At 37.1% G+C, this 25,165-nt stretch overlaps 1 protein-coding gene across 1 annotated transcript in view; it reads left to right on the top strand.

Moving 5' to 3' along the window:
• The window catches only part of PIGX (phosphatidylinositol glycan anchor biosynthesis class X), a gene marked incomplete at its 5' end in the record, with an annotated part of 32,485 nt that overhangs the window by 5,880 nt on the left and 1,440 nt on the right, over window positions 1-25,165 (top strand). Inside the window, 3 exons of the mRNA XM_007957105.2 lie at window positions 10,015-10,156; window positions 16,384-16,597; window positions 20,942-21,042. Of these exons, the coding sequence (XP_007955296.2) occupies window positions 10,015-10,156; window positions 16,384-16,597; window positions 20,942-21,042 (457 nt within the window). The remainder of the gene's footprint in view (window positions 1-10,014; window positions 10,157-16,383; window positions 16,598-20,941; window positions 21,043-25,165) is intronic.

The raw sequence follows: 25,165 nt of genomic DNA, 5'->3' as shown, positions 1-25,165 counted from the left end.
GTTCCAACTCACAGCGACCCTATGTACAACAAAACCAAACACTGCCAGATTCTGTACCAGCCGTACAATCCTTGCTGTGCTTGAGCCCATCATTGTAGCCACTGTGTCAGTCCATCTCATTGAAGGCCTTCCCCTTGTTTGCTAACCTTCCCCTTTACCAAGCATGATATTCTTCTCCAGGGAATAGTCCCTTATAACATCATGACCAAAGTAGGTGAGATGAAGTCTGGCCATTCTCACTTCCAGGGAGCATTCCAGCTGCACTTCTTCCAGGACAAATATGTTAGTTCTTCTAGCAGTCCATGGTACTTTTCAGTATTCTTCACCAACACCACAACTCAAAAACATCAACTCTTCTTTGGTCTTCCTTATTCATTGTCCAGCTTTCACATGCATATGAGATGATTGAATATACCATGGCTTGAGTTAGGCACACCTTAGTCTTCAAAGTGACATCTTTGCTCTTTAATACTTTGAAGAGGTCTTTTGCAGCAGATTTTCCCAGTGCAACATATCATCTGACTGCTTGACTGCCGTTTCCATTGGTGTTGATTGTGGAACCAAGTAATATAAAATCTTAGACACCTTCCATCTTTTCTCCATTTATTGTGATATTGCTTATTGGTCTAGTTGTGAGGATTTTTGTTTCCTTTATGTTAAGGTGTAATCCATACTGCAGACTGTAGTCTTTAATCTTCATCAATAAGTACTTCACATCTTCACTTTCCGCAAGCAAGGTTATGTCATCTGCATATTGCAGGTTGTTAATGAGTTTTCCTCCCATCCTGATGCCACATTCTTCTTCATGTAGTCCAGCTTCTCAGATTATTTGCTCAGCACATAGATTGAATAAATATGGTGAAAGGATACAACCCTGACACACTCCCTTCCTGATTTTAAACTATGCAGTATCTCCTTGTTCTGTTGGAACAAAAGCCTCCTGGTCTATGTACATGTTCCTCATGAGCACAGTTATGTGTTCTGGAATTCCCATTCTTCTCAATGTTATCCACAATTTATGATCTACACAGTCCAATGCTTTTGCATAGTCGATGAAATACAAGTAAACATCTTTCTGGTATTCTTTGCTTCAGCCAAGATCCATCTGACATCAGCAATGATATCCCTTGTTCCATATCCTTTCTGAATCCAGCTTGCGTTTCTGGAAGTTCCCTGTTAATATACTGCTGCGACTGTTTTTGAATTATCTTCAGCAAGTTTTTACTTGTATGTAATATTAATGATATTGTTCAATAATTGCCACATTCTGTGTGATCATCTTTCTTTGGAATGAGTACAAATATGGATCTCTTCCAGTTGATTGGCCATGTCAGTGTCTTCCAAATTTCTTGGCATAGACGAGTAAGTGCCTCCAGCACAGCATCCATTTGTTGAAACATCTCGATGCGTAGTCCGTCAGTTCCTGGAGCTTTGATTTTCACTAATTCCTTCAGCACAGCTTTGACTTCTTCCTTCAATACCATTGGTTCTTGATCATATGCCATCTCCTGAAATGGATGAACATCGACCAATTCTTTTTGGTACAGTGACTCTGTATTCCCTCCATCTTCTTTTGATGTTTTCTGCATCAATCAATGTTTTGCCTATACAATCTTTCAATATTGCAACTCCAGGCTTAAATATTTTCTTCAGTTCTTTCAGCTTGAGAAACGCTGAGCGAGTTCTTCCCTTTTGGTTTTCTAACTCCAGGTCTTTGCACATTTCATTTTAATAATTGACTTTTTCTTCTCAAGCTGCTCTTTGAAATTTCCTGTTCAACTCTTTGATCTTGTCATTTCTTCCATTTGCTTTAGCTACTCTCTGTTCAAGAGCAAGTTTCAGAATCTCCTCTGACATCCATTTTGGTATTTTCTTCCTGTCCTGCCTTTTTAATGACCTTTTGCTTTCTTCATGAATGATACTCTTGATACCATCTCACAATTCCTCTGGTTTTCAGTCATTGGTGTTCAGTGCATCAATTCTCTTCTTTAGATGGTCTCTAAATTCAGGTGGGATGTAATCAAGGTCATATTTTGGCTGTTGTGGACTTGTTTTAATTTTCTTCAGCTTCAACTTGAACTTGCATATGAGTAATTTATGGTCTATTCCATAGTCAGCTCCTGGCCTTGTTTTGGCTGAAGATATTGAGCTTCTCCATAGCCTCTTGCCACAGAGGTAGTCTGGTAGATTCCTGTGTATTCCCTCTGGTGAAGTCTATGTGTATAGCCACTATTTATGTTTTCAGAAAAAGGTATTTGCAATGTATAAGTCACTGGTCTTGCAAAATTCTATCGTGCGATCTCTGGTGTGATTTCTACCACCAAGGCCGTATTTTCCAACTACCAGTGATTCTTCTTTGTTTCCAACTTTTGCATTCCAATCACTAGTAATAATCAACACATCTTGATTGTGTGTTTGGTCTATTTTAGACTGCAAAAGTTGGTAAAAATCTTCAACTTCTTCACCTTTGACTTTGGTGGTTGGTGGATAAATTTGCATAATAGTAGTATTAACTGGTCTTCCTTGTAGGCATGTGGGTATTATGCTATCATGTTAAATAATGCTGTTTTGACAGTGTAATCATAAACCAGTCTAAGAAGGGTGAATGAGATGCCTGAAGAGGCTATTTTGACGGCAAATGTAGCTCTTTAGTTATAAATCCAGAAGATAGAAAGCAGAGCATAAAATGGAAGATGAAGAGTGACAGAACCCACAAGAAAAGCTTCAGAAAATAGAAAACCCAGAGTTTTTGGAGACTTGAAGAAAATAACCATAAAATAATGGTTATTATTTTAGCAGTAGGTATAGCCCAGCTTCTGGGGTTGATGTGGAACATTAACAGAGTATAGAAAGCAGAACTTGTTAGCTCCTCTTATTTCTGTCTTCTTGGTTGAGAAGAATTATTTCCACTATAGAAAGGGCAAAGCAAATATTGGTAATAGGGTGCTGAAGTGTAGAACATGTAAAGGACTTATACAAAAGGACCTAACTACTCTCAATGAGTTCAAGGTCTCCTCTCCCTCATGAACTGTATCTCCATAGCAGTAGGAGAACTTGCTGATAAGATTGCTGAATTTCTTTTGTAATCCTTGGGTAACCAGGGAGTTAGAGAGAACTATATAATAGTGAGCTTGATGTAGATTCTGAACAAAATTCTAGACCAGATTATTAAGAAGATAATTTGTGAACACAGAAGAGGTGGTAGGGTGAATTAGCATGAATTTATTACAAACTTATTTCCTTTATAGAGTTACTAGATAGGTGAATCAGGAAAACACTATAGTGATAGCATATCTGATTTTCTGAAAGACATTTAACAAAATCTTACATGTTACATTTCTGAACAAGATGAAGAAAGGTGAACTAGAAGATAGAACAGGTTAACGACTCTGTAAGAATTAACAAATACATCTAACATGTTCTAATTAATGGGTTGACTATCAGAAGGTCCTGAAGGATCCATCTTTTTTTGTTAATTGTGGTGAAATATATATAACAAAATACTTGATATTTCAGTCACTTTTTATATACAATTCAGTAACATTGTTTACATTCTCCATGTTGTACAGCCTTCACTACTATTCACTTCCAAAATTTTCATTACCTTTAACAGAAACTCCACACACCCACCTGCCATTGACTTGATTCCAACTCATAGTGACCCTTTATGGCAGAGTAGAACTGCCCGTAGGGTTTCCAAAGCTGTCTTTACAGAAGCAGACTGTCTCTTCTTCTTCTGCGAAGTGGATGGTGGGTTTGAACTGCTGACCTTTTGGTTAGCAGCCAAATGCCTTAACCATTGCACCACCAGAACACCTTAACAGAAACTCAGTACCTTATAAATAATACCTCACCATTTCTCCTTGCCACCTGCCTTTGGTAAACACCAATAAATTTTGATGTCTATGCATCTGCCTGTTCTAGATATGACCTTTTGTGTCTTACCTATTTTAGCATAATGTTTTCAAGGTTTATTCCTGTAGTATGTATCAGAATTTAATTTCTCTTTGTGGCTATATAATATTCCATTGTATGTATATATCACATTTTGTTTGTCCATTTGATGGTCACTTGGGTTATCTCTACCTTTTGGCTATTGTGAATAATGCTACAGTGAACATTGTTATGCAAGTATCTGTTTGAGTCCCTACTTTTAATGCTTTTGGGTATATACCTAGTAGTGGAATTACTGTATCATATGGTTATTCTGTATTTAAATTTTGAGGAATCACCAAACTACTTTCCTGATCAGCTGTACCGTTTTACAGTCCCATCCTAATGGGTGTTAAGTGATGTATCATGGTGGTTTTTATTTGCATTTCCCAAATGACAAAGATCCCTAAGTGGCACAAAGGGTTTATGCTTGGCTATTAACCAAAAGATTGCTGTAAGATTAAGCCATCAAAGCTATGTTCTGTGGAGCTCAATTCTGCTCTGCAACACGCGGGGTTGCCATGAGTCAGAATCAACTTAATGGCAGTGATGTATTTTTTCTCTTCTTTTTTTTAATGACTAATGATACTGAGCATCTTTTCATGTGCTTATTGGTCATTTGTGTATCTTCTTTGGTGAAATATCTATTCAAGTCCTTTGTCCTTTTTTTGAGTGGGTTGTTTGTCTTTTTGTTGTTGAGTTAAAGTTTTCTTTATATATGCTGGATATTAAACCCTTATCAGATGATATGATCCCATAGTATTTTCTTCCATTTCGTAGATTGTCTCTTTACTTTGTTTATAAAGACTCTTGATGCACAAGAGTTTTTAATTCTGATGAAGTTAAATTTATAAATTTCTTTCTTTTGTTGCTTGTGCTTTTGATGTCATATTTAAGAATTTACTGTCGAAAACTAGGTTTCAAAGCATTACCTGTTTTGTTCTAAGAGTTTTCTGACTTAGTACTATGTATATTTTTTTATGATTATAAAAATACTATATGTTCATAAATACATGTATTGTGTTTAGAAGAAATGAGATTATAGATATATCTTTTATAAAGGCAAAATAAAATAGTGGTTAAGAATGTGGGCTTTTGAAGGTTTGGATCCTGGCTCTTGGAAAAGTTGCTTAGTCTCTCAGTGTCTTGATTTTCTTACTAGTAAAGTAGAAATTAAGGTGCTGTGGTGGCATAGTGCCTAAGGCATTTGACTGCTAACCAGAAGGTTGGCCGCTCAAACTCACCAGCCACTTCATGGAAGGAAGACTGGGCGATTTACTTCCATAAAGATTTACTGCCTCGGAAACCCAAAGTGGGTCGCTATGAGTCAGTATTGACTTGATGGCAGTGAGTTTGGTTTTGGTTTGGTTTTTAAAGTAGAAATTATAATAGTACTGTTACATAGTATTTTTTTGTTATTATTTTTTTAAATCAACTTCATTGAGTTTTGACAAATACATATACCCATGTAACTTCTACCACAATCAAAATGTAGAACATTTTCACCATCTCAAAACATACTCATATGCTACTTGCAATTATTTTTCTTCACTCATACCTACGCTTAGTCAACCACTGATCTCTTTCTCTTATTACTTGGCTTTTGTAGAATTTTATATACATGAACTCATACAGTATGTTGTAATATCTGGCTTCTTTTACTCAGCATTATGTCTGTGTGATTCATCCATGTTGTTCTGTGTAGCAGTAGTCTGTTTCTTTTGCTGAGTGCTGAAATTGATTTATCTGTTCACATATCGATGACATTGGGTTATTTCCAGTTTGGAGCTATTATCGATAAAATTGCAGTGAACATCTGTGTAGAAGTCTTTGTGTGGATATGTTTCCATTTCTTTTGGGTAAATATCTAGGGTTGAGCCTGATACAGATTCTGGGCAAAATTCTAGACCAATATTTAAAAGAATGGGTTGTGAACACAGAAGAGGAAGTGGTGGTCTCTGTGAATTAGCATGAACTTAAATTGCTGGTTATATCATATATATGTGTTGAACCTTTTAAGATACTACCAGACTGTTTCTAAAGTGTTTATACTATTTTGCATTCCTACTGGAGTGTATCAGAGTTCCGTTTCTACCACACCCTCACCAAACTTTGGTATGGTCAATCTTTTTAACTTTAGATATTCTAGTGAGTATACAATGGTATCTCGTTGTGGTTTTAATTTGCATTTCCCTGATGACCAATGATATTGAGCACATTTTCTTGTGTTTTTTGTCACTTATGTTCATATAGCATGTTTTGTGAATTACCTGCTTAAGTGATTTGTCTTTTTAAAGTGGGTTTTTGGTCATCTTACTGAGTTTTAAGAGCTCTCTTTATGTTTTGGACATAAGTATGTGTGGAGGTATTTTCTCCCATTCCGTGAATTGCCATTTCATATTCTTAATGATGTCCTTCAAAGTAGAAATTTCTAATTTTGGTAGAGCCTAGTTTATCAATTTTTTTTTTCTTTCAGAGTTTGCAGTTTTTGTGTGCTTTGTAAATCTATGCCTATTCTGACAGCATACACATTTTCTTTGAAGCATATTTTTCACAGGGAGACAGCTCAGGGGGCAAGGGTGCATGGAGGGATGGACACAGGCAGGAGGTGATTGTCAGGAGGAAGTGGAAGGGGAGCTATTGCATTGTGGTGAATTGTGGTCAATGTCATGAGACAATGTATGTGAACTGCTGTATGGAAAGTGAATTTGCTCTGTAAATTTTCACCCAAATCACAATAAAAAAAACCAGAAGTGTATAGTTTTTAACTTTTACGATTAGAGGTATGATTCATTTTTAATTTTTGTGCATAATATTACCTAAGAGTTGAGATTAATTTTTCTTCCATTTGAATATCCAATTGCTCCAGCACAGTTTGTTGAAAAGACTATTCTTTCTTCATCAAATTACCTTGACATATTTGTTGAAACCTGTTACTTGTGTATTTGGCTCTTTTTATGCATTCTATTAAAACTATGGCCCATGGGTGTAATTCTGCCAATGGGCTCTTTTGTATGACCCTCGAGCTAAGAATTTAGACATTTTTCAGAGATGTTAAAAAGAAAAAAGGAAACCATGCAACAGAGAACTTTGTCACAAAGCCTAAAATATTTACTATCTGGCCCTTTACAGAAAACATTTCACAGCTTTTGATCTTTGTCTATCCATATACCAGTTAACATGCTGTCTTGATAACTGTAGCTTAATAGTAAGTCTTGAATCAGAAGTGTGTGCTTTCCCACCTTGTTCTTTTTCAGAATTGTTTGGTTATTCTGGATCTTTTGCATTTCCATATAAATTTTCAAATGAGCTTGTTGATTTCTTTAGTAAAGCTTCATGAAATTTTTATTGGATTCTCTTGAAACTATAGATCAAATTGAAGACAATTATGTTAACATTAATGAGTGTTTCAATCCATCAACATCACATCTCCATTTATCCACATTTTAATCAGTTTATTTTAACAATATTACAGCTTTCAGATTATAGGTCTTGTGTGTATTTTGTTAAATTTATCCCTAAGTACTTAATTTTTTTTATGTAAAGAGTATTTTTTTTTTAATTTCATTGCTAGGTGTTTGTTGTAAGCAATAAAAATACAGTTGATTTTTACATATTGTCATTATACCCTATTTCCTTGCTGAAATCACTTGTCAATACTTATAGGTTTTTTTTGTAGATTCCTTAAGATAGTCTATGTAAATAATTACATATTTGTGAATAAAGACAATCTGTGTTTTTTATTTCTTTTTCTTGCCTTTTGAACTGGTAAGGATATCGATACAATATTGAATAAAAGTAGTGAGAGCAGACATCCTTGCCTTGTTCTCAACCTTAAGGGAAAAAGTCTAGTCTTTCACCATTAAGTATGATGTTTGTTTTATTGACAAAGTCATTCGACTACATGGATCATAACAAATTATGACTAACATTGTGAAGAATAAGAATTCCAGAACACTTAATTGTGTTCGTGCAGGACTTTTACTATCCTACAAGGGAGTCTTGATGGCTTGGTTTTGAGAGTTAATAGGGTACAACCATCTAGACTATACTGTGGACCCCTTATACTCACCTGTTTTTGAAGTGAGCCAAGCCCTTATGCGTTTTACCAGATTTTCTTACTCCTGTGCTTTCCAGTAGTACCTGTTGGCTATTCAGGGTTTTCTTTTCACAGATCCTTCATTTGTCCCTTTGTTTCTTTCTGTTTCTTCCTGCTGATATTACTTGACTTGTGTGACTTTTGGTGTTTTGTCTCTACTTGCATGTATTTTGGGATTTGATATTGCATAGTTTAAAATCAGTAAAGGTGTCCATCGGGGTTTTATCCTTTTACCATATTATTCAATCCAAGAAGCTCAACTATATGAAAAAGAATGGAACATCAGGATTGAAAGAAGATTCATTAATAACCTGTGACATACAGATAACACAATACTACTTGCTAAAAGTGAAGAGGACTTGAAATACTTATCGATGAAGATCAAAGACCGCAGCCTTCAGTATGAATTATACCTCTATGTAAAGGAAACAGAAATCCTCACAGCTGGGCCAGTAAGCAGCATTATAATGAACAGAGAAAAGATTGAAGTCAGGAATTTCATTTGACTTGGATCCACAACTAACACCCATGGAAGCAGCAGTCAAGAAATAAAACAATGTATTGTTTTGGGCTAGTCAGCTGCAAGAGACTTCTTTCAAGTGTTAACAAAGCAAAGATGTCATTTTGAGGACTAAGGTGTTCCTGACTGAAACCATGGTATTTTCAGTCATCTCATATGCATACCAAAGATGGACAATGAATAAGGAAGACTGAAGAAGAATTGATGCCTGTGTTAGGCTAGGTTCTCTAGAGAAGCAAAACCAGTAAAGCATATACCTATAGAGAAAGAGAAATTTATCTTAGGAAAATGGCTCGCACACTTATAGAAGCCGGCAAGTCCCAAGTTCTTGGATCAAATATCAAGCTGGAGGCTTTTCCCGACTCACACAGCTGCAGGGACTGATGAGCTCAAGGTTGTTGTTATTTGTTGTTATGTGTGTTGAGTCAGATTCGACTCACAGCGACTCCTCTTTGGGTTTCTGAGGCAGTATCACTATGGGAGTAGGTTGCCCAATCTTCCTTCCGAGGAGTGGCTGGTGGGTTAGAACCGCCAGCCTTCTGGTTAGCAGTCAAGTGCCTTAGGCACTATGCTACCAGAGCTCCTGAACTCAAAGTTGGCAGGCAGTACACTGGCTGTTGACTCCAATGAATGATGAATCCAAGATCTCCAGGCCGAATGGTGGATTGTTCGCTCACGGACAGTTATAGGCAGCACAACAGGATCCCGATCCACAGAAGAGTGTCTCTTCCCAGGATGTCCATAAATATATTGGAAGCAGGCCACAGCCCTAGGGAAACTCCCTTTCAACAGATTGGCTGCTCAAAACATATACATCCGATCCCATCATGGGAATAACCCACATTGCAACTGCTTAAACCACACAGAATTGTGGTCCAGTCAAGTTGACACACAGCTCTAACTATCACAGTGCCTTTGAATTATGGTGTTAGTGAAGAATATTGAATATACCATGGACTGCCAGAAGAATGAACAACTCTGTCTTGGAAGAAATACAGGCAGAATGCTCTTTAGAAGGGAGAATGGGGAAACTTTGTCTCATGTACTTCGCACATGTATCTGGAGGGACCACTTTACATCATGTTTAGTAAAGTGGAGGGTCAGTGAAAAAGAGTAAGACCCTAAACTAGATGGATTGTCACAGTGGCTGCAACAGTAAGTTCAAACATAGCAACAGCTGTGATCCTGGTGCAGTACCAGGCAATATTTTCATTGGCTGTGGGTTGGAACCAATTTGACAGCATCAAACAGCACAACAACATAACAGCTGTGCTGTGGTTTATGTCATGAAGTTATGAGTGATTTAATGGGTGATTCTGACATAGTATAAATATTTCATTTGACTCAATAATCTGAAAAATGAATTTGAAATGTGATATTTCTGCAAATTTAAATATAGTGTTATGCTATTTCATTTAAGAATTGAATGAAGAGTTTCACTTTAAATGTATTTGTCTTACAGAGACCTTTTAGTAAAAGTGAAGTTTGGAGAGAGCATTGAGTATTTACAGACCTGCCGACTTTTAATTAAACAGTATATTCCTGCAGGACTTTTTGTGGATCCATATGAGTTGGCTTCATTACAAGAGAGAAATGTAACAGAGGTATAACTATTAGGAGATTTTTTTAAGAAGTTAATTTTGGATTAAGGTAAAATAGCGAACAAGACAATATTGTGATATTTTTTCCTTTTGTTAAAATGAATGAAGTGACCGTTTAGAGCTGTAATGAAAGTCTTCTTTAAGGAATCAATGATACAAGGAATAACCCAACTAAACTGAGCTAGTTAAGTGCTTTTGGCAAGATGGTTCATGTTAATGACTGAAAAACCTATATATATAATATATGTGAAGGAGATTAAAGATTAATAAATAGTGCTTAGCAGCAGGGGTGCCACTGTAGATTGACAAATTTTTCTTATGTTGATTTTCTGTTTCCTAATCTTATAATTGCTAATTATAATCCTTGTAAGTGAATTTACTTTTTAATTTGGAAATTTTTCAAAAAATAGATACCTCATTTATGACATGGAGATAATTGGAAGTTGACTGCTTGATATGTCAGTTGCTGTTTCCTAGTTAGGTTGAGATTGTGACCCAAATCCTTATATAGAGAAACTTTGCCATAAAAAATAGTATTATGTGATACCTTTAACTGGGAAAAAGGAAATTTATGTGTAAGGAATCGTTTATTATAAAATACCTGGATTGAGATCTTAACTCTGTTCCATGAGATTTATACATGAGATAAAATTTTTAGCTGAAGCTAATAGAACACTGAGTCCAAATTGGATGGGTGATGTGGCAGCAAGATACTTTATAAGGAGTTTATGATGGTTTGTGATCAATTTGAAAATAAAGACAATCCTTAATGAGATAACTTGTGCTAGATTAACCTTATTTCATGTTACGTAGGGTTATTGCTGTTGTTGAGGAGCCCTGGTGGTGCAGTGGTTAAGCACCTGGCTGCTATTTGAAAGGTTTGCAGTTTGAACCCACAATCCATTTTGGCAATCTGCTCCTTTAAAGATTCACTCACTCAGTGCTGTCAAGTTGGATCTGACTCATTGTGACCCCTCCTTGGGTTTCCCAGGCAGTATCACTACAGCCAACCTTCCTTCTGAAGAGTGGCTGGTGGGTTTGAACTGCCAGCCTTCTGGTTAGCAGTCAAATGACTTAGGCACTATGCCACCAGAGCTCCTCCTTTAAAGATTACAGCCTGAGAAACCTTATGAGGGCAGTTCTACTCTGTCACATGATACACAAAGAATATGATGGTGGCATCTTCTGACCACCTCTAACTTCACAAGAGGGAGACAGAATCACCATCAGCAGTCCAAGGTTTAGTTCTATGAGGCCAGACATGCCACCACCACCTTCCACCCTTTTTACCAATTCTAACACTAGTAGTCCCTCCCACGGCACTCACTACTGCCCTGCTGGGTTTGATAATTTGTTGCATTGGCCACTTAGAACTCATAGACAATACTCACAATTATGGGGTTTATTAGGAAAGTAACAGTTTATAATTCAGTTCAGGAACATTCTCAGGATACATTTCTTCCATGTGGACAGTCTCCCCTTAGATATGCTCTCAGGCAATGACCTCTTGGCCTGGCCTCTGTTTCCTTGGGCAATTGTTAAAAACTCTTAGCTCAGCTGATAAGTGCACTAAGGTGTACCCTACTCTGCCAGCAAACCTCCTGCCCTAAGGTACTCACCTTTCTCACTGTGTAGACTGGCAAAGCTGCTGCTTGATCTCATGCCTCTTGGTTCCTCAGCTGGTTCTCTCTGCTGGTCATCTCTGCCAAGGAGGTACAATGCAGAGATTTCGGGTCCAAGGACGCACTCCACTCCACCTCCAGCTCTGCTCTCTTGATGGCAGTGAGATCCTGCTTGTGCCTCTAGGAGTGCTCACTTTAAGCCTGGCAGAATGACAAAACTAACCAATACCAACATTAGTGTTCCATATACACCTTATTTGCATGTCCCCACCCCCACAAGGGTGCCATATAGCTTGTTTACATTATCAGCAAGGGATCCAGTCCCTTTGGTGGGCCACAATCATGTTATAATTGCATAGGTCCACCCATTAATCTGGTGGGAGTCACAAAGACCAGGCTAGAAAAGCCATACCAAGTAATTCACTGTACCACACATGATGGGCTCGCTGTGAGTCAAAATCTACTCAGCAACACCTAACAACAACAACTACTAAGTCTCCTCCAAGATAATCTCACATGGTTTGTGGGTTAGCTTCTGTTGGTTCTTAATTGATCTTGCTTTAAAATGGATTTAGATCTACCTTGATGCTCATTTTTAGAAAGTTATTCTCATTAAAAAAATTGAGGTATAATCCACATATCCACCTATCATAAAAGTCATTCCTTTAAGCTGTACAATACAGTGGTTCAGTAAATGAACAAAGTTGTACAACCGTCACCACTATCTGATTCGAGAACATTTTCATCACTCCCAGAAGAAACCTTTTATAAAGGCTCATTTTTGAGATATTTTGGACCATCACCAAATAATCCTTTTGTCAACAGATCCTTCTCTGAAAGCCAAATTGCTGTTCCTACCTGCATCATCTTCATTATATCCTACTTTAAATTAATATAAAAAAGTATCCTCAGTATTTTCAAAGATCCTATATTTTTTACTTCTGTAGAAAAAATAATAACAAAAACAGAAATTGAAGATCATAGTGCCATCAAAAATTATAAATATCACAATCAGGAATATAATTTATTTCAGTTTTACTTATTGTACTAGATTGGGTAGTGTTCACCACCACCCCCTACCATTTATGTTCTTCTGGTAACCTCAGAATGTGAGCATATTTGGTAATAGTGTTGTTGCCGATATAATTATTTAAGGTAATATCATACTGGAGTAGGATGGGCCTTAATCCAGAATGGCTGGTGTCCCTATAAGAAGAAGAAAAGAGACACAGACATAGACACACAGGGAAAATGGTATAGAAAGCCTGAGGCAGAGATTAAAGTTAATGCTGCCACAAGCCAAGGAACACCTGGTGTACCAGAGCTGGAGAGTCAAAGAAGGATTCTCCGCTAGAGATTTTGGAGAGAGCATGACTGCTAACACCTTAATTTCAGATTTCTAGGTTCAGAATTGTGAGAGAATAAATTTCTGTTTTAAGCTCCTCAAGTTTGTGGTAATTTGTATGGCAGTTCTAGAAAGCTAATAATATATTTTTACGCAAGTAATACATGCACTACATATTTTTTTGCAAACTGCGCAACCCCTCTGCTCATTAGTTTCCTGTGTGCGCATTGTTCACATTATATGCACATGCATGTTATTTACATGGGTGCGTTATATGTGGGGAAAACATGGTACATTTATTATGTTTCGTTTTCAACTGGTCAAATATTAGCTAATTTATATATTAACGTAAATGAGTAGTGAAGTCAGTTTGACCTGGCTTTGAATCTTGGCTTTACTACCTACTAGCTGTGTTGTTTACCACCCTCATACTGTGTTTGCTCATTTATATGATAGGGCTAATAATTCCTATTTGATAAAGCTGTTATGAAAACCAAAGGAGATAATGTATATAAGGGAGCTCTGGTGACGCAGCATGGCGTAGTGCCTAAGGCATTTGACTGCTAACCAGAAGGCTGGCTGTTCAAACCCACCAGTTGCTCCTCGGAAGGAAGACTGGGCAATCTACTTGCATAGAGATACCACCACAGAACCCAAAGAGGGGTCGCTATGAGTTGCAATCGACTTGAAGCCAGCGAGTTTGGTTTTTTTTGTTTAGTAATGAAAGTATGACATGTAAACTTAAATACCTGACATATAGCATATAGTAAGTTCTCAAAGGAAGATATCATTTTATATATATATGTATATGTATGTATGTATATATATGTGTGTGTGTGTGTGTGTGTGTGTGTGTGTGTGTATATATATATATATGTGTGTATTCTTGTTGACAAGGTAGAAAAATTTGGACTAGGTGTAATTTTGATTTATATTTAGTACCCAAAAGTGAGTTCATCAATAAATATCTAGCAGGAGGTCTCCAGTACTCCTTAGGACTTTGCTCTTGACCATTCTTGCCAACATTTTTATCCTTAGGTAAAAATACAGAAGACATGGCTATTAAATTCATGATGACATCTGTTGGTTAATAAAATTGGGATTTCAAAAAACAATTTTAACAGTCTAGAAGGAGTGGCTGGTGGGTGTGAACCACCAGCCTTCTGGTTAGTAGTCAAATGTCTTAGGTACTGTGCCACCAGAGCTCCCAGAAAAAATGAACTATGACTACAAAGATAAAATTATTTTAATTGAAATAAATCTAAAGCCCTGCATTTAGTTAATAAAAAGTCAGTTACTTGAAAAATATAATGGAAGTTAAAGTTTTCTCCAAAAAGTTCAAATGATGAATACAGTACACTGAGTTAGAATATAGCACACTAAGATAAGGCTGCTAACACCAAGATAAGGCTAACACTAAGATTAGCCTTTTAAGGCTAATGCAGTTTTTGGGTAAAGACAGTAATGTTGTTACTAAATTCTATGCCTTCCAGTTGTAAGTATTTTAGAAGGCAACTAATAATGATGAATGGTTTAGAAACCATGTCATGAGAAATCCCGAGAACTGTGAATATTTTCCTGGAGAAAAAAATTGGAAGGGAGCACAGTTGCCTTCCAATGTTTGAAGGACCTTTAGTGGAACAGATTTATTGGAGCCATTGTAAGCAGGAACAACTGGTGAATGTTATAGGCCAGGAAATCAAGTTTCCACTTATGAAAAAAAGGAAGAACCTTTTAGCAGTAGATAGAATGAGATGATTTGAAATAATCTCCATTGCATTCATTGTAAGTAATCGAACAATGGCTGGATAATTGAAAAAATGCGTTCATTTGGCCATTTTTTGAGGTCCCTTATGACTCTTAAAATCATATAATTCCTTGATCTTTGCCAATGATTCTGTTACTGCTGTGATTAGCAGAGAAGGAACAACATGTGAAAAGAAGTAGCAGTTGGGGTCATTGTCAAATAGGAGAATTCAGATGCTTGCTTACTGTGATGGAGGAGTTAATGCTGACTGTCTGAGAGTCGGCAGGGCTCTGCATAGGGAATCTGAAGAAAAATTGTGTGTTTCTGTACATCCATCCATCCATGTATTATACATATAATGCCTATATATGTACACACATGGAGATTGTGTGTGTGTGTGTGTGTGTGTGTATATATACACACACATATGTATACATGTATATAAAAAAACAAAAATCAAACTCACTGCCATTGAGTTGATTCTGACTCACAGTGACCCCCATTGGGTTTCTGAGGTGGTAGATTTTTACAGAAGTAGATTGCCCCATCTCTCCTGCAGAGCTGCTGCTAAGTTTGAATTGCAAGGCTTCTGGTTAGCAGTGAAATGCCTTAGACGCTATGCCACCACAGGTTCTGTGTGTGTGTGTGTGTATACATACATACATATATACATACACACTGTTATAATGTACATATAAAATATATATGTCACATAATTTAGGACTAATTTTGGCTACGTGTACGTTTTCACTTTTGGTGGAGAATACATTTTTTTTTTTTAAAGAATCATGTACCATTTTTTCCATTAACTTTATACCTAGTATAGAAAGAGTGCTGACCTTATAGGCTTTGCTTTGACTTCCTGACCACAGCACTGTGCCTTACTCATTACTGTCTTGCTTCTCTGAAGAACAGGAAATTACCAGAATGATACTAATCATTTTAACCCAATACTGATTTAACTGTTTTTGTCTTAGTAGCTTCTATACTTACTAAATAATTCCACATTTATTCACAAAATTTCTTTTCTTGGTACTGGTTTGTCACCTAAAGAGGGGTTAATAAGGACATGTATGAGGGAGAAATTCAGAAGCCCTGGTGACATAGTGGTTAAAATGCTTGGCTGCTAACCACAAGGTTGGAGGTTTGAGCCCACCAGCTGCTCCGTGGAGAAAGAAGTGGGAATTGGCTTCTGTAAAGATTACAGCCTTGGAAACCCTATGGAGCAGTTCTATTCCATCCTGTATGGTCATTATCAGTTGGAATCGACTCAATGGCAGTGGGTTTATGGCTAAATTTGGCACCCTACAATATAATTTCCTCATTTTACTTTTAGTAAACAAATGTTTATTAAAACACAGATCACATCTTGTATTTTCTACTTAAAGTTGAAAATGGGAATGGTTTGTAAGGGGTTTAGATTTGACACTTGTTCATCTTTATAGTATTCTTTTGGGTTTTTTTTTTTCTTTTAATCTTAATTCTTCTGGATTAATACTTGTTTTCTTTTTGACAGGCAGTGATGGTTTCAGAAAACTTTAATATAGAAGCTCCTAACTATTTGTCCGAGGAATCTGAAATTCTCATTTATGCCAGACAAGATTCACAGTGCATTGATTGTTTCCAAGCCTTTTTGCCTGTGCACTACCGCTATCATCGGCCACATAATAAAGATGGAGAAACCTTTATTGTTATCAGTAACCCAGATTTATTGATGTACTGTGACCAAGGTGAGGGTTGCAAATATTTTCTGAGGGTTGGAAATAAAAATAAAGGTATAGTGACAAGTCTGCAGAGATAAGCAATGCTTCTTTTAATTTTTTTTTATTACAAAATGAAGCATAGATATAAACTTTACAAACAAATATGTAGCTTAGTGAATTATTACAAGGAAAATGCTACTACCTGGGTCAAGAGATAGAACTTTGCCAGTCATCCTAGCTGCAATTCCATGTACCCTGTCCCAGTCACAGCCTCCCCTTCCCTCTAAAACTAACCCCTCTCCTGACTGTGATTTACTTCCTTATGTATCTTTATGATTTTATCACATAAGTGGGCATACTTAAGTCTTACCCACTTAAAAAATTTTTCTTATCTCTGTTATGTTTCTTAATTTACAGGTTTTCCCTATATTCCTTTCTTTTCTTTAAAATGTATCTGTTGAACAACAGGGGCCATTTGACCTGTAAAATCTCTCATAGTTAGGGTCTTGCTGTCTTCTTTTTGTCATGATCAGTTCAGCATGATCCTTTGATTTCTTTGTTTTCTGGAAATCAGCAGCTGGCTCCAGAGGTGAGATCAGGTTCAGGTTTGATTCCTTTGTCAAGACTATAGAGTGGTGTTATGTTCTTTTATCAGGAGATGTATAATGTCTGGTGGTATTTCTTTTTGTGATGTTAGCAACCTTTGATTCTCATTACCTAGATCTATTCATTCAATGGGGGTTGCTAAATAGTGATACATTAATTCTTTTTTTTTCCTTCATTTTTTTGTTATGTTTCCTTCATCTGTTATTTGGTACTGATATCATGTGGAAAACAAAGCATAGATGCTTGATTCTTTCCCTCTATTTATTGGCTGTTAAGATTACAAATTAGTTTTGTGTCATCCTCAGAAGGTGACTAATCAGTTCTTAAAATACTAGTAAGTACTGAATTTTAACACACTTGAAAAGAGCCCTGGTGGCTCAATGGTTAAATGCTCAGCTGCTAACTGAAGGCTCAGCAGTTGGAACCCAGCAGAGGCTCTGAGGGAGAAAAGACCTGGTGATGTGTTCCTGTGAAAATCACGGCCTAGAAAACCCTATGGAGCAGTTCTACTCTGTCCTGTGGGGTCAGTGTGAGTCAGAATCAACTTGACAGCATACAGCAACATACTTGTGTTTTAATCAGTTGCGTTTCTTATCATTATTGAAGCTCAAAGCATCCTGTTTTTAGACAGTAGAAGCCTCTTTAAGTTGGCTGCTGAGTCCTTTTAACATGACCCTATTAGATTTTGATAGCTTACTTGCAATCTAGTATGACAAGATGTTCTAGGCCCATTTTGTACATTTCTTGCCCGTGACCTGAAACACCAACCATTTCTTCATGCACACCTGGTTCCTTTTAGTGAAGTAAAATATGGATGGTAAGGATACTAATTACTCCTGGGTTTGTCATTTTTTTCTTGGCCTTTGCAGAGGACAGATACACACACATTTGTACACATATATATCTCCATACACATACTAGTACTACCATTACCACTGATTACTGAAAACACTTGAACTTTTTCCATATTCTATTTCCATTCCTCCTCCATTTCTTAACAGTTTGACTGTATCTACATTTTCAGATGATGTAATTATTACATTTTATGTCTTTGGCCCACATTTTCTTTCCTTGAGTATCTTTGCCATGTTGCTCCGATTTCATTGGGCCTAAAGCAGAGGTTGGTAAACTATAGCCCCAGGAATAAATCTGGTCCACTGCCTGTTTCTGTAAATACGGGTTTACTGGAACATAGCCACAGCTCTTTGATTACATACCATTGCCTTTGCAGTGGTAGAGTTGAGTACATAGTTGCAACAGAGATCATATTGCCACAAAGCCTAAAATGTTTTCTATCTGGCTCTTTAAATGTTTGCCAACCCCTGACCTAAAGTGTGATGCTGATCCAATTTTTTTTCCATTAAAAGTCACATACTCTTTTTGTCTAGATGTTCTTTCGTATCTTATATTATTTCCTTAAAGTCTGTTAGCCTGTTTTGAAATAGTTCTAATTTGATCTGATTTATGGGCATCTCTCTCTCGTGTGCTTTTTATTGTCTAAAGAAATGTTATTCTGCTCCATAGTCCATTCTCCACCCTTACGGGAACCTTCTCTTTCATTTTCATTATCCTTGCTCTCCTCAACTTTAATTTCACTCTAATCACATTCTCTTCAGTGTGAAACTGTCCTGAAAGGGAGTTTTGATGGCTTGAGAATTTGAGAATTCATAGAGTCTAGCCATCTAGACAATACTGTGAACCCCTTAGACTTTATTGTTTTGGAAGTGTCAAAGCCCTTATGTATTTCACTTGCTTTTCTCAGTTTGAACCCCCTGTGCTTTTCAGTAATACCTATTGGCTGTGTGGGCTTCTCTTGTCCTCAAGTCCTTCTGTTTCCCTTTTGTTTCTTTCTGTTTCTTCCTGCACTAATGCTAGAATTGCAGGATTTGTGATTTTTGGTGTTTTGTCTCCACTTGCGTGTATTTTGGGATTTAAGACAATATATTTTTTTAACTTTTTATTGTGATTTGGATGAAAATTGACAGAGCAAATTCATTTTCCACTGAACAGTTCATACACATTTTGTTTTGTGACACTGAATAGCGTATTCAACTCTATTAGCTTTCCCACTCTCTTCCCACTCCCTTCCTGTGGTTACCTTTTCCTATGCATTCCTGCCTTCTGAGCTTTCTCCCTGTGCAAAAGCTGCCCTTCTGATCGCCTGTGGTTGATTGTTCTAAGATGTGCACCTCCCTGGTGTAGTTGGTCACCTCATAAGCCTGTCTATTGTTTGGCTGAAGGTGAAGCCACGAGAGTGAGTTCAACTCCAGACCCAAATGGTGACGAGGGGCTATAGTCTCAGGGGTTTTACCAGTCTCTATCAGAGCAGTAAGTTTGGTCTTTTTTATGATTTTGAGTTTTGTTCCACATTTTTCTCCCACTCTATCTAGGATCTTAAATTTTGATCTCTTTCCAAGTGGTTGGCAGTGATAGCTGAGCACTGTCTAGTTCTGGTGTCAGGGTCATGTAGGCTGAGGTTCCCATCGTCCACTTGTTCCTTGGACTAGTTGTTTCCATCTGCCTTTGATTTTCTTCACTCTTCTTTGCTCTGGACAAGGAGAGACCAGTAGTTGCATGCTAGTTGAAGGCAATACTTTTTCACCTAATTTTGTAGTTAATGGTGTCCATGAATTTTTCATTTTGCTCTGTACTCGCTCTTTCTGTTTTCATGTAGAGATGTGGGTAGATTTTTTTTAAAAAATCAGAATTTTTAGTTTTACCAGAATCAAGTCTTTTTCTTTAATTTAGGAGGCCCTTTTTAGATTTTAAGAGCTCTGGTGACACAGTGCCTAAGGCATTTGACCGCTAACGAGAAGGCTGATGGTTAAAATTCACCAACCACTCGCAAAAGGAAGACAGGAAAACCTACATCCATAAGATTTAATGCCTCAGAAACCCAATGGGATTATGAGTACGAATTGATTTGATGGTAGTGGGGTTTATTTATTTATTTTGCAGATTTTGGCTCTTTGTGGCTCTAAGTGTGAGCTGACACAGAATGTTAACAAAAATTAGTAGCACTTTTAAAAGTCAGTAGGCACTTTTACTAAGGACTGGCAGATAGACAGTTTTTAGTGATATGTTTGCTACCATCATACATTCCATTATAAGAAAATACAAAAGTGTTTAAGTCTATTAGCTTTCTTTATCCAATCTAGTTTTCTGTCTCTATTAATGGTACCTTTTACTTACCCTAAACCAAAAACAAAACCAAACTCCCTGCTGTTAGGTCGAATCTGACTCATAGACCCTTCCTTGGGTTTCTGAGGCAGTATCTCTACAGAAGTAGATTGCCCAGTCTTCCTTCCAAGGAGTAGCTGGTAGGTTTGAACTGCCAGCCTTCTGGTTAGCAGTCAAATGCCGTAGGCATTACACCACCAGAGCTCCTGTTACTTACCCTAGATAAGAGGGTGCCCCTTCATAAGCAACCATGTGGAGTTCTGATACTGAGTTCTGTTTCTTGATTTCAGTGCTCTTTCTGTGGGTATGTTTACTATATAAAAATGTATCAAGCTGTCCAATTCAACTTCTGTGCAGCCTTCATAATTCTATAATTTCTTAGGCATTCATTCACATAGAACTGGCTGCTAAAATAAAACAGCATTTGAGAAGTAGGTCCAATTCATATATATATTGTATTAAAATGTTAGAATACTCATCTCCTAACATGAAAGACTTATGTTAGGTTCAGTACAAGTCTAGCCTCTAGCACATATATATATATATATTTTCTGACATGTTGTTCTACTGCTTTTTTTTTCCCAGAGTTCCCAGTTTTGAAATGCTGGGCTCAGTCAGAAGTGGCAGCTCCTTGTGCTCTGAAGAGTAAGGATATCTGCCAGTGGAACAGTATGAAGTATAAATCAGTAAGCTGATATGGTATTTTTGGATCATGCTGCCTGATTTAAAACTCCTTCTGTAATGTTTCTGCCACATTTAAGGGATGAATAAGCATTTTATATTTTACCATAAGAAGTGGGGAGTAGCTCTGTTTGTTTTTAATGTTCCCTTTGTTACCAGTGGCAGCAGTGGTTCTTCACTTATGTAGAGTCATCTGAGAATCATTTAATTTTGGGGCTGAAGACTCAGGGTTAGTCACATGCTTCTTTAGTCCAGAGTTCAGATATAGTCAATATGCTTTAATTTTTTTCTTCTAAATTTCATTTATTTTGTTGTTGAGAATATACAGAACAACCATTTTTAAATGTACAATTTAGGAACATTGCTTACATTCTTCAAATTGTGCAACTGTTTTTCACCCCCCTTTTCTGAGTTGTTTCTCCTTCATTAACATCAGCTCACTATCTCTCTAATCATTCAGGTTGTTGTCCGTTTGATCCCATGTAGATGGTTTTTAAAAGAGCATAGTGCTCAAGGCAGACCTTTCTTACTACTTAAGGTAAACTATTGTTGGGTTTTAAGAAGACTTCAGGGAATGTTTTTAGTTTAAGGTTTAAAGATTATCTCAGGGCAGTAGTTTGAGGAGTTTATCCATCCTCCATGACTCCAGAAAATCTGGAATCCATGATCATTTGAAACTCTGGTCTGCATTTTCCTCCTTTTAATCAGGATTCTTTTACAGAATCTTTGATCAAAATGCTCAGTAATGGTAGCTGGGCACCATCCAGTTCTTCTGGTCTAACTGGAAAAGGAGGCAGTTGTTCATGGAGGCAATTAGCCACGCATTCCTTATCCTCTCCCCATTCCTGACCCTCCTTCTTCCTCTGTTGTTCCAGGTGAAATAGAAACCAATTGGTGTGCCTTGGATGGCCACTTGGCAAGTTTATGCTACCCTAGGCACTATGCATCAAACCCAGAGGAAGAACAGAAGCATGAAAAATGTTATTAGGGCAGTTAACTGGGATGTTCATCAAACCATGACCCTAAACCTCCAAACCAAGGAACAAAATCCCATGAGGTGTTTGGTTGTACTTAAGCAGCCTCAGCAGCTATTCTTAATTTTTGTCATTGTTGTAAAAATATCTATTACATAACTTATAAAGATATCTATTACATAACTTGTGCGAATTTAACTCTTTACAAGTATACAACTCACTGACAGCAATTACATTAATTGACTATGCAACCCTACCCTTAAATCAATGTGATGATTCTATCACAATTAACTCCCCTCTTCCCGCTTTCTCCCACCCTTGGTAACCACTAGTAAACTTTAGTTTCTAAACATTTGTATTTTTATATAAATGTAGTCACAAAATATTTGTCCTTTTGTGATGGGCGTATTTTGCTCAACATAAGGTCTTCAAGTTCCATCCATACTGCAGCATGTATCAAGACTTTATTTCTCCTACTGGCTAAGTAGTATTCCATTGTATATGTGTACCACATTTTGTTTATATATTTATCTGTAATGGGCATTTAGGTTCTTCCCACCTTTTGGCTATTGTGGATGGTACTGTAATGAACATTGGTATACAAATCTCTTTTTGACTCTCTACTTTCAAGTCTGTTGGATATTTACCTACAAGTGAAATTGCTGGGTCAGATGGAAGTTCTATTTGTAGTTTTTTGAGGAAATGCCACACTGTTTTCCACAACAGCTGTACCATTTTGTATTCCTACTAGCAACAGACAGGGGTTCTAATTTCCCTACATCCTCGCCAACATTTTTTATTTTCTGGGTTTTTTTTTTTTTTTTTAATCATAGCCATCTTAGTGGGAGTGAAGTGAGATATGCTTTTTAAAGGTGTGGAATGCCAAATAAAAAGTGACATTTCCATCTGGTTTTCCTTTGTGAACAAAATTTTATTTTTATATAGAATTTTTAATTATTTTTTTGGAACAACAAAACACATTAGTTAACTTTGCTATACACAGAGCAAGTAAAAAAGGAAAATAAAACTCTTAAGTGGTATCATTTCAACTATGGAAAAGTTTCTACAGTTACATTGCTATCATATATGTAAATCTAAGGAGCTGTTGGTGTAGTGGTTAAAGCATTTTGCTGCTAACTAACAGGTCATTGGCTCAAACCTACCAGCCGTTCCAGGGAGAAAGATAAGGCAGTCTGCTTCCATAAAGATTTATAGTCTGGAAACCCTACAGGGCTGTTTTATCCTGACCTTTCGGGTCACTATTGAGTTGGAATTGACTCATTGACAGTGTTTTTTTTTTTTTAAATATATAAAATCATTTTTGTAGTTTTCATTGCCCCAACTTGTTTTTAGTCATTAAAACGTGGACAGTATTAACTACCAGAATGTACCTTAGAAGCAAGGATGGTAGGACTTCATTTCATGTACTTTGGACATGTTATCAGGAAGGACCAGTCCCTGGAGAAGGACATCATGCTTGTAATAGATTGACACAGTGACTGCAACAAAGGGCTTGAACATAGCAATGATTGTGAGGATGGCACAGGACCAGGTAGTGTTTTGTTCTGTTGTATATAAGTTCACTAGGAGTCAGAACTGACTCAATGACACCTAACAACAAAAACATTAAATGCCTTATTAAAACAGTGGCTCTGTCATAAGAGTCTGCTGTTTTCTGTTTACCTTCTATAGTTAACATAGCCTACTTCTTTCCTCTCTTCAGAGCAATAAGTTTTTAAACAATTTATTTTTCTTTCCCTCTTTTTCCCCTATATCTTTCTTCCTCTTTATGAATCGTCTTTAAGATCTATTTGATATATATGCCTTTTAATGGATGCTTGTAGCATTGCTGTTTCTGTTTCTTTTTGTTCCCAATTTTCTTTAAGGCCTGCTTTCTTTGATTGCACAGCACTGTCTATGTCATCATTTTTATAAATGACTATTTTATGAGTTTGCAACAAAAATAAATAAAAGTGAAGCCAACAGATACCATAAATGTCAGTCAGATAAACTGAGAACAGATTTCTTCATATGTACTATTGTAGATATTTGAATTTGAAGTATTGTCCTGTGGTTGCTTCTGTCTATCAGCTAGCTCAGAACACAGCTAATTACAATGGTGCCTTACTACAAAGAAGTACTGTCCTTTTGTATTGGAGAACTTTCTTTGAACTGACAATTGGGAAGATGCCAACTGTGTTACTATCTATGTACTCAGAGTTATTGTTGCTAGGAGCCTTTGAGTTGGTTCTGACTCATGGTGACACTATATACAACAGAACACAACACTGTTTATTCCTGCACCATCCTAACAATTGTTGCTATATTTGAGCCCATCATTGAGCCACTGGGTCAAATGTCCTTGAGGGTCTTTCTCTTTTTGCTGACTCTCTACTTCACCAAGTATGTTAGACTGGGTTCTCTAGAGAAACAAAAAACAGCAAAGCTTATATATATATAGAGAGAGAGAGAGAGAGAAATTAATCTTAGGAAAATGGCTCACAAACATATAGAAGCCGGCAAGTCCAAAGTCCCTGGATCAAACGTCAACCTGGAGACTTTCCCTGGCTCCCGCAACCACAGGGGCTGAGAAGCTCAAGGCTGGCAGGCAGTGCACCAGCAGTTGACTCCAATGAATGATGAATCCAAGATCTCCAGGCTGAACAGTAGACTGCTCACTCACGGACAGTTGTAGGCAGCACAATGTAATCCTGATCCACAGAAGAACGTCTCTCTTCCAAGGATGTCCCTGGATATCTTGGAAGCAGGCCACACCTCTAGGGAAACTCCCCTTCATCAGATTGGCCACTCAGAACACAGTCATCCGATCCGATCCCATCATGGGATATATCCCTCATTCCACGTCCTCTTCTTAATCTGGCTTGAATTTCTGGCAGTTACCTGTCGATGTAGTACTTCAACAGTTTTTGAATTCTCTTCAGCAAAAGTTTACTTGCATGAGATATTAATCATGTTGTTTAATAATTTCCATATTCTGTTGGATCACCTTTCTTTGGAATGGGCATAAATATAGATCTCGTCCAGTCAGTTGTTCAGATGTTTTTCAAATTTCTTAGCATAGACAAATTGCATCTATCTGTTGAAACATCTCAGTGGGTATCCTGTGAATTCCTGGAGTCTTTTTTATTTATTT

The sequence above is a fragment of the Orycteropus afer genome, unplaced genomic scaffold (genome assembly GCF_000298275.1).
Source record: "Orycteropus afer afer isolate SDZICR_OR568_19922 unplaced genomic scaffold, OryAfe1.0 scaffold00703, whole genome shotgun sequence".
NCBI lineage: Eukaryota > Metazoa > Chordata > Mammalia > Tubulidentata > Orycteropodidae > Orycteropus > Orycteropus afer.
The sequence above is the reverse complement of the archived record's forward strand: the minus strand, read 5'-3'. Positions and strand labels throughout refer to the sequence as shown.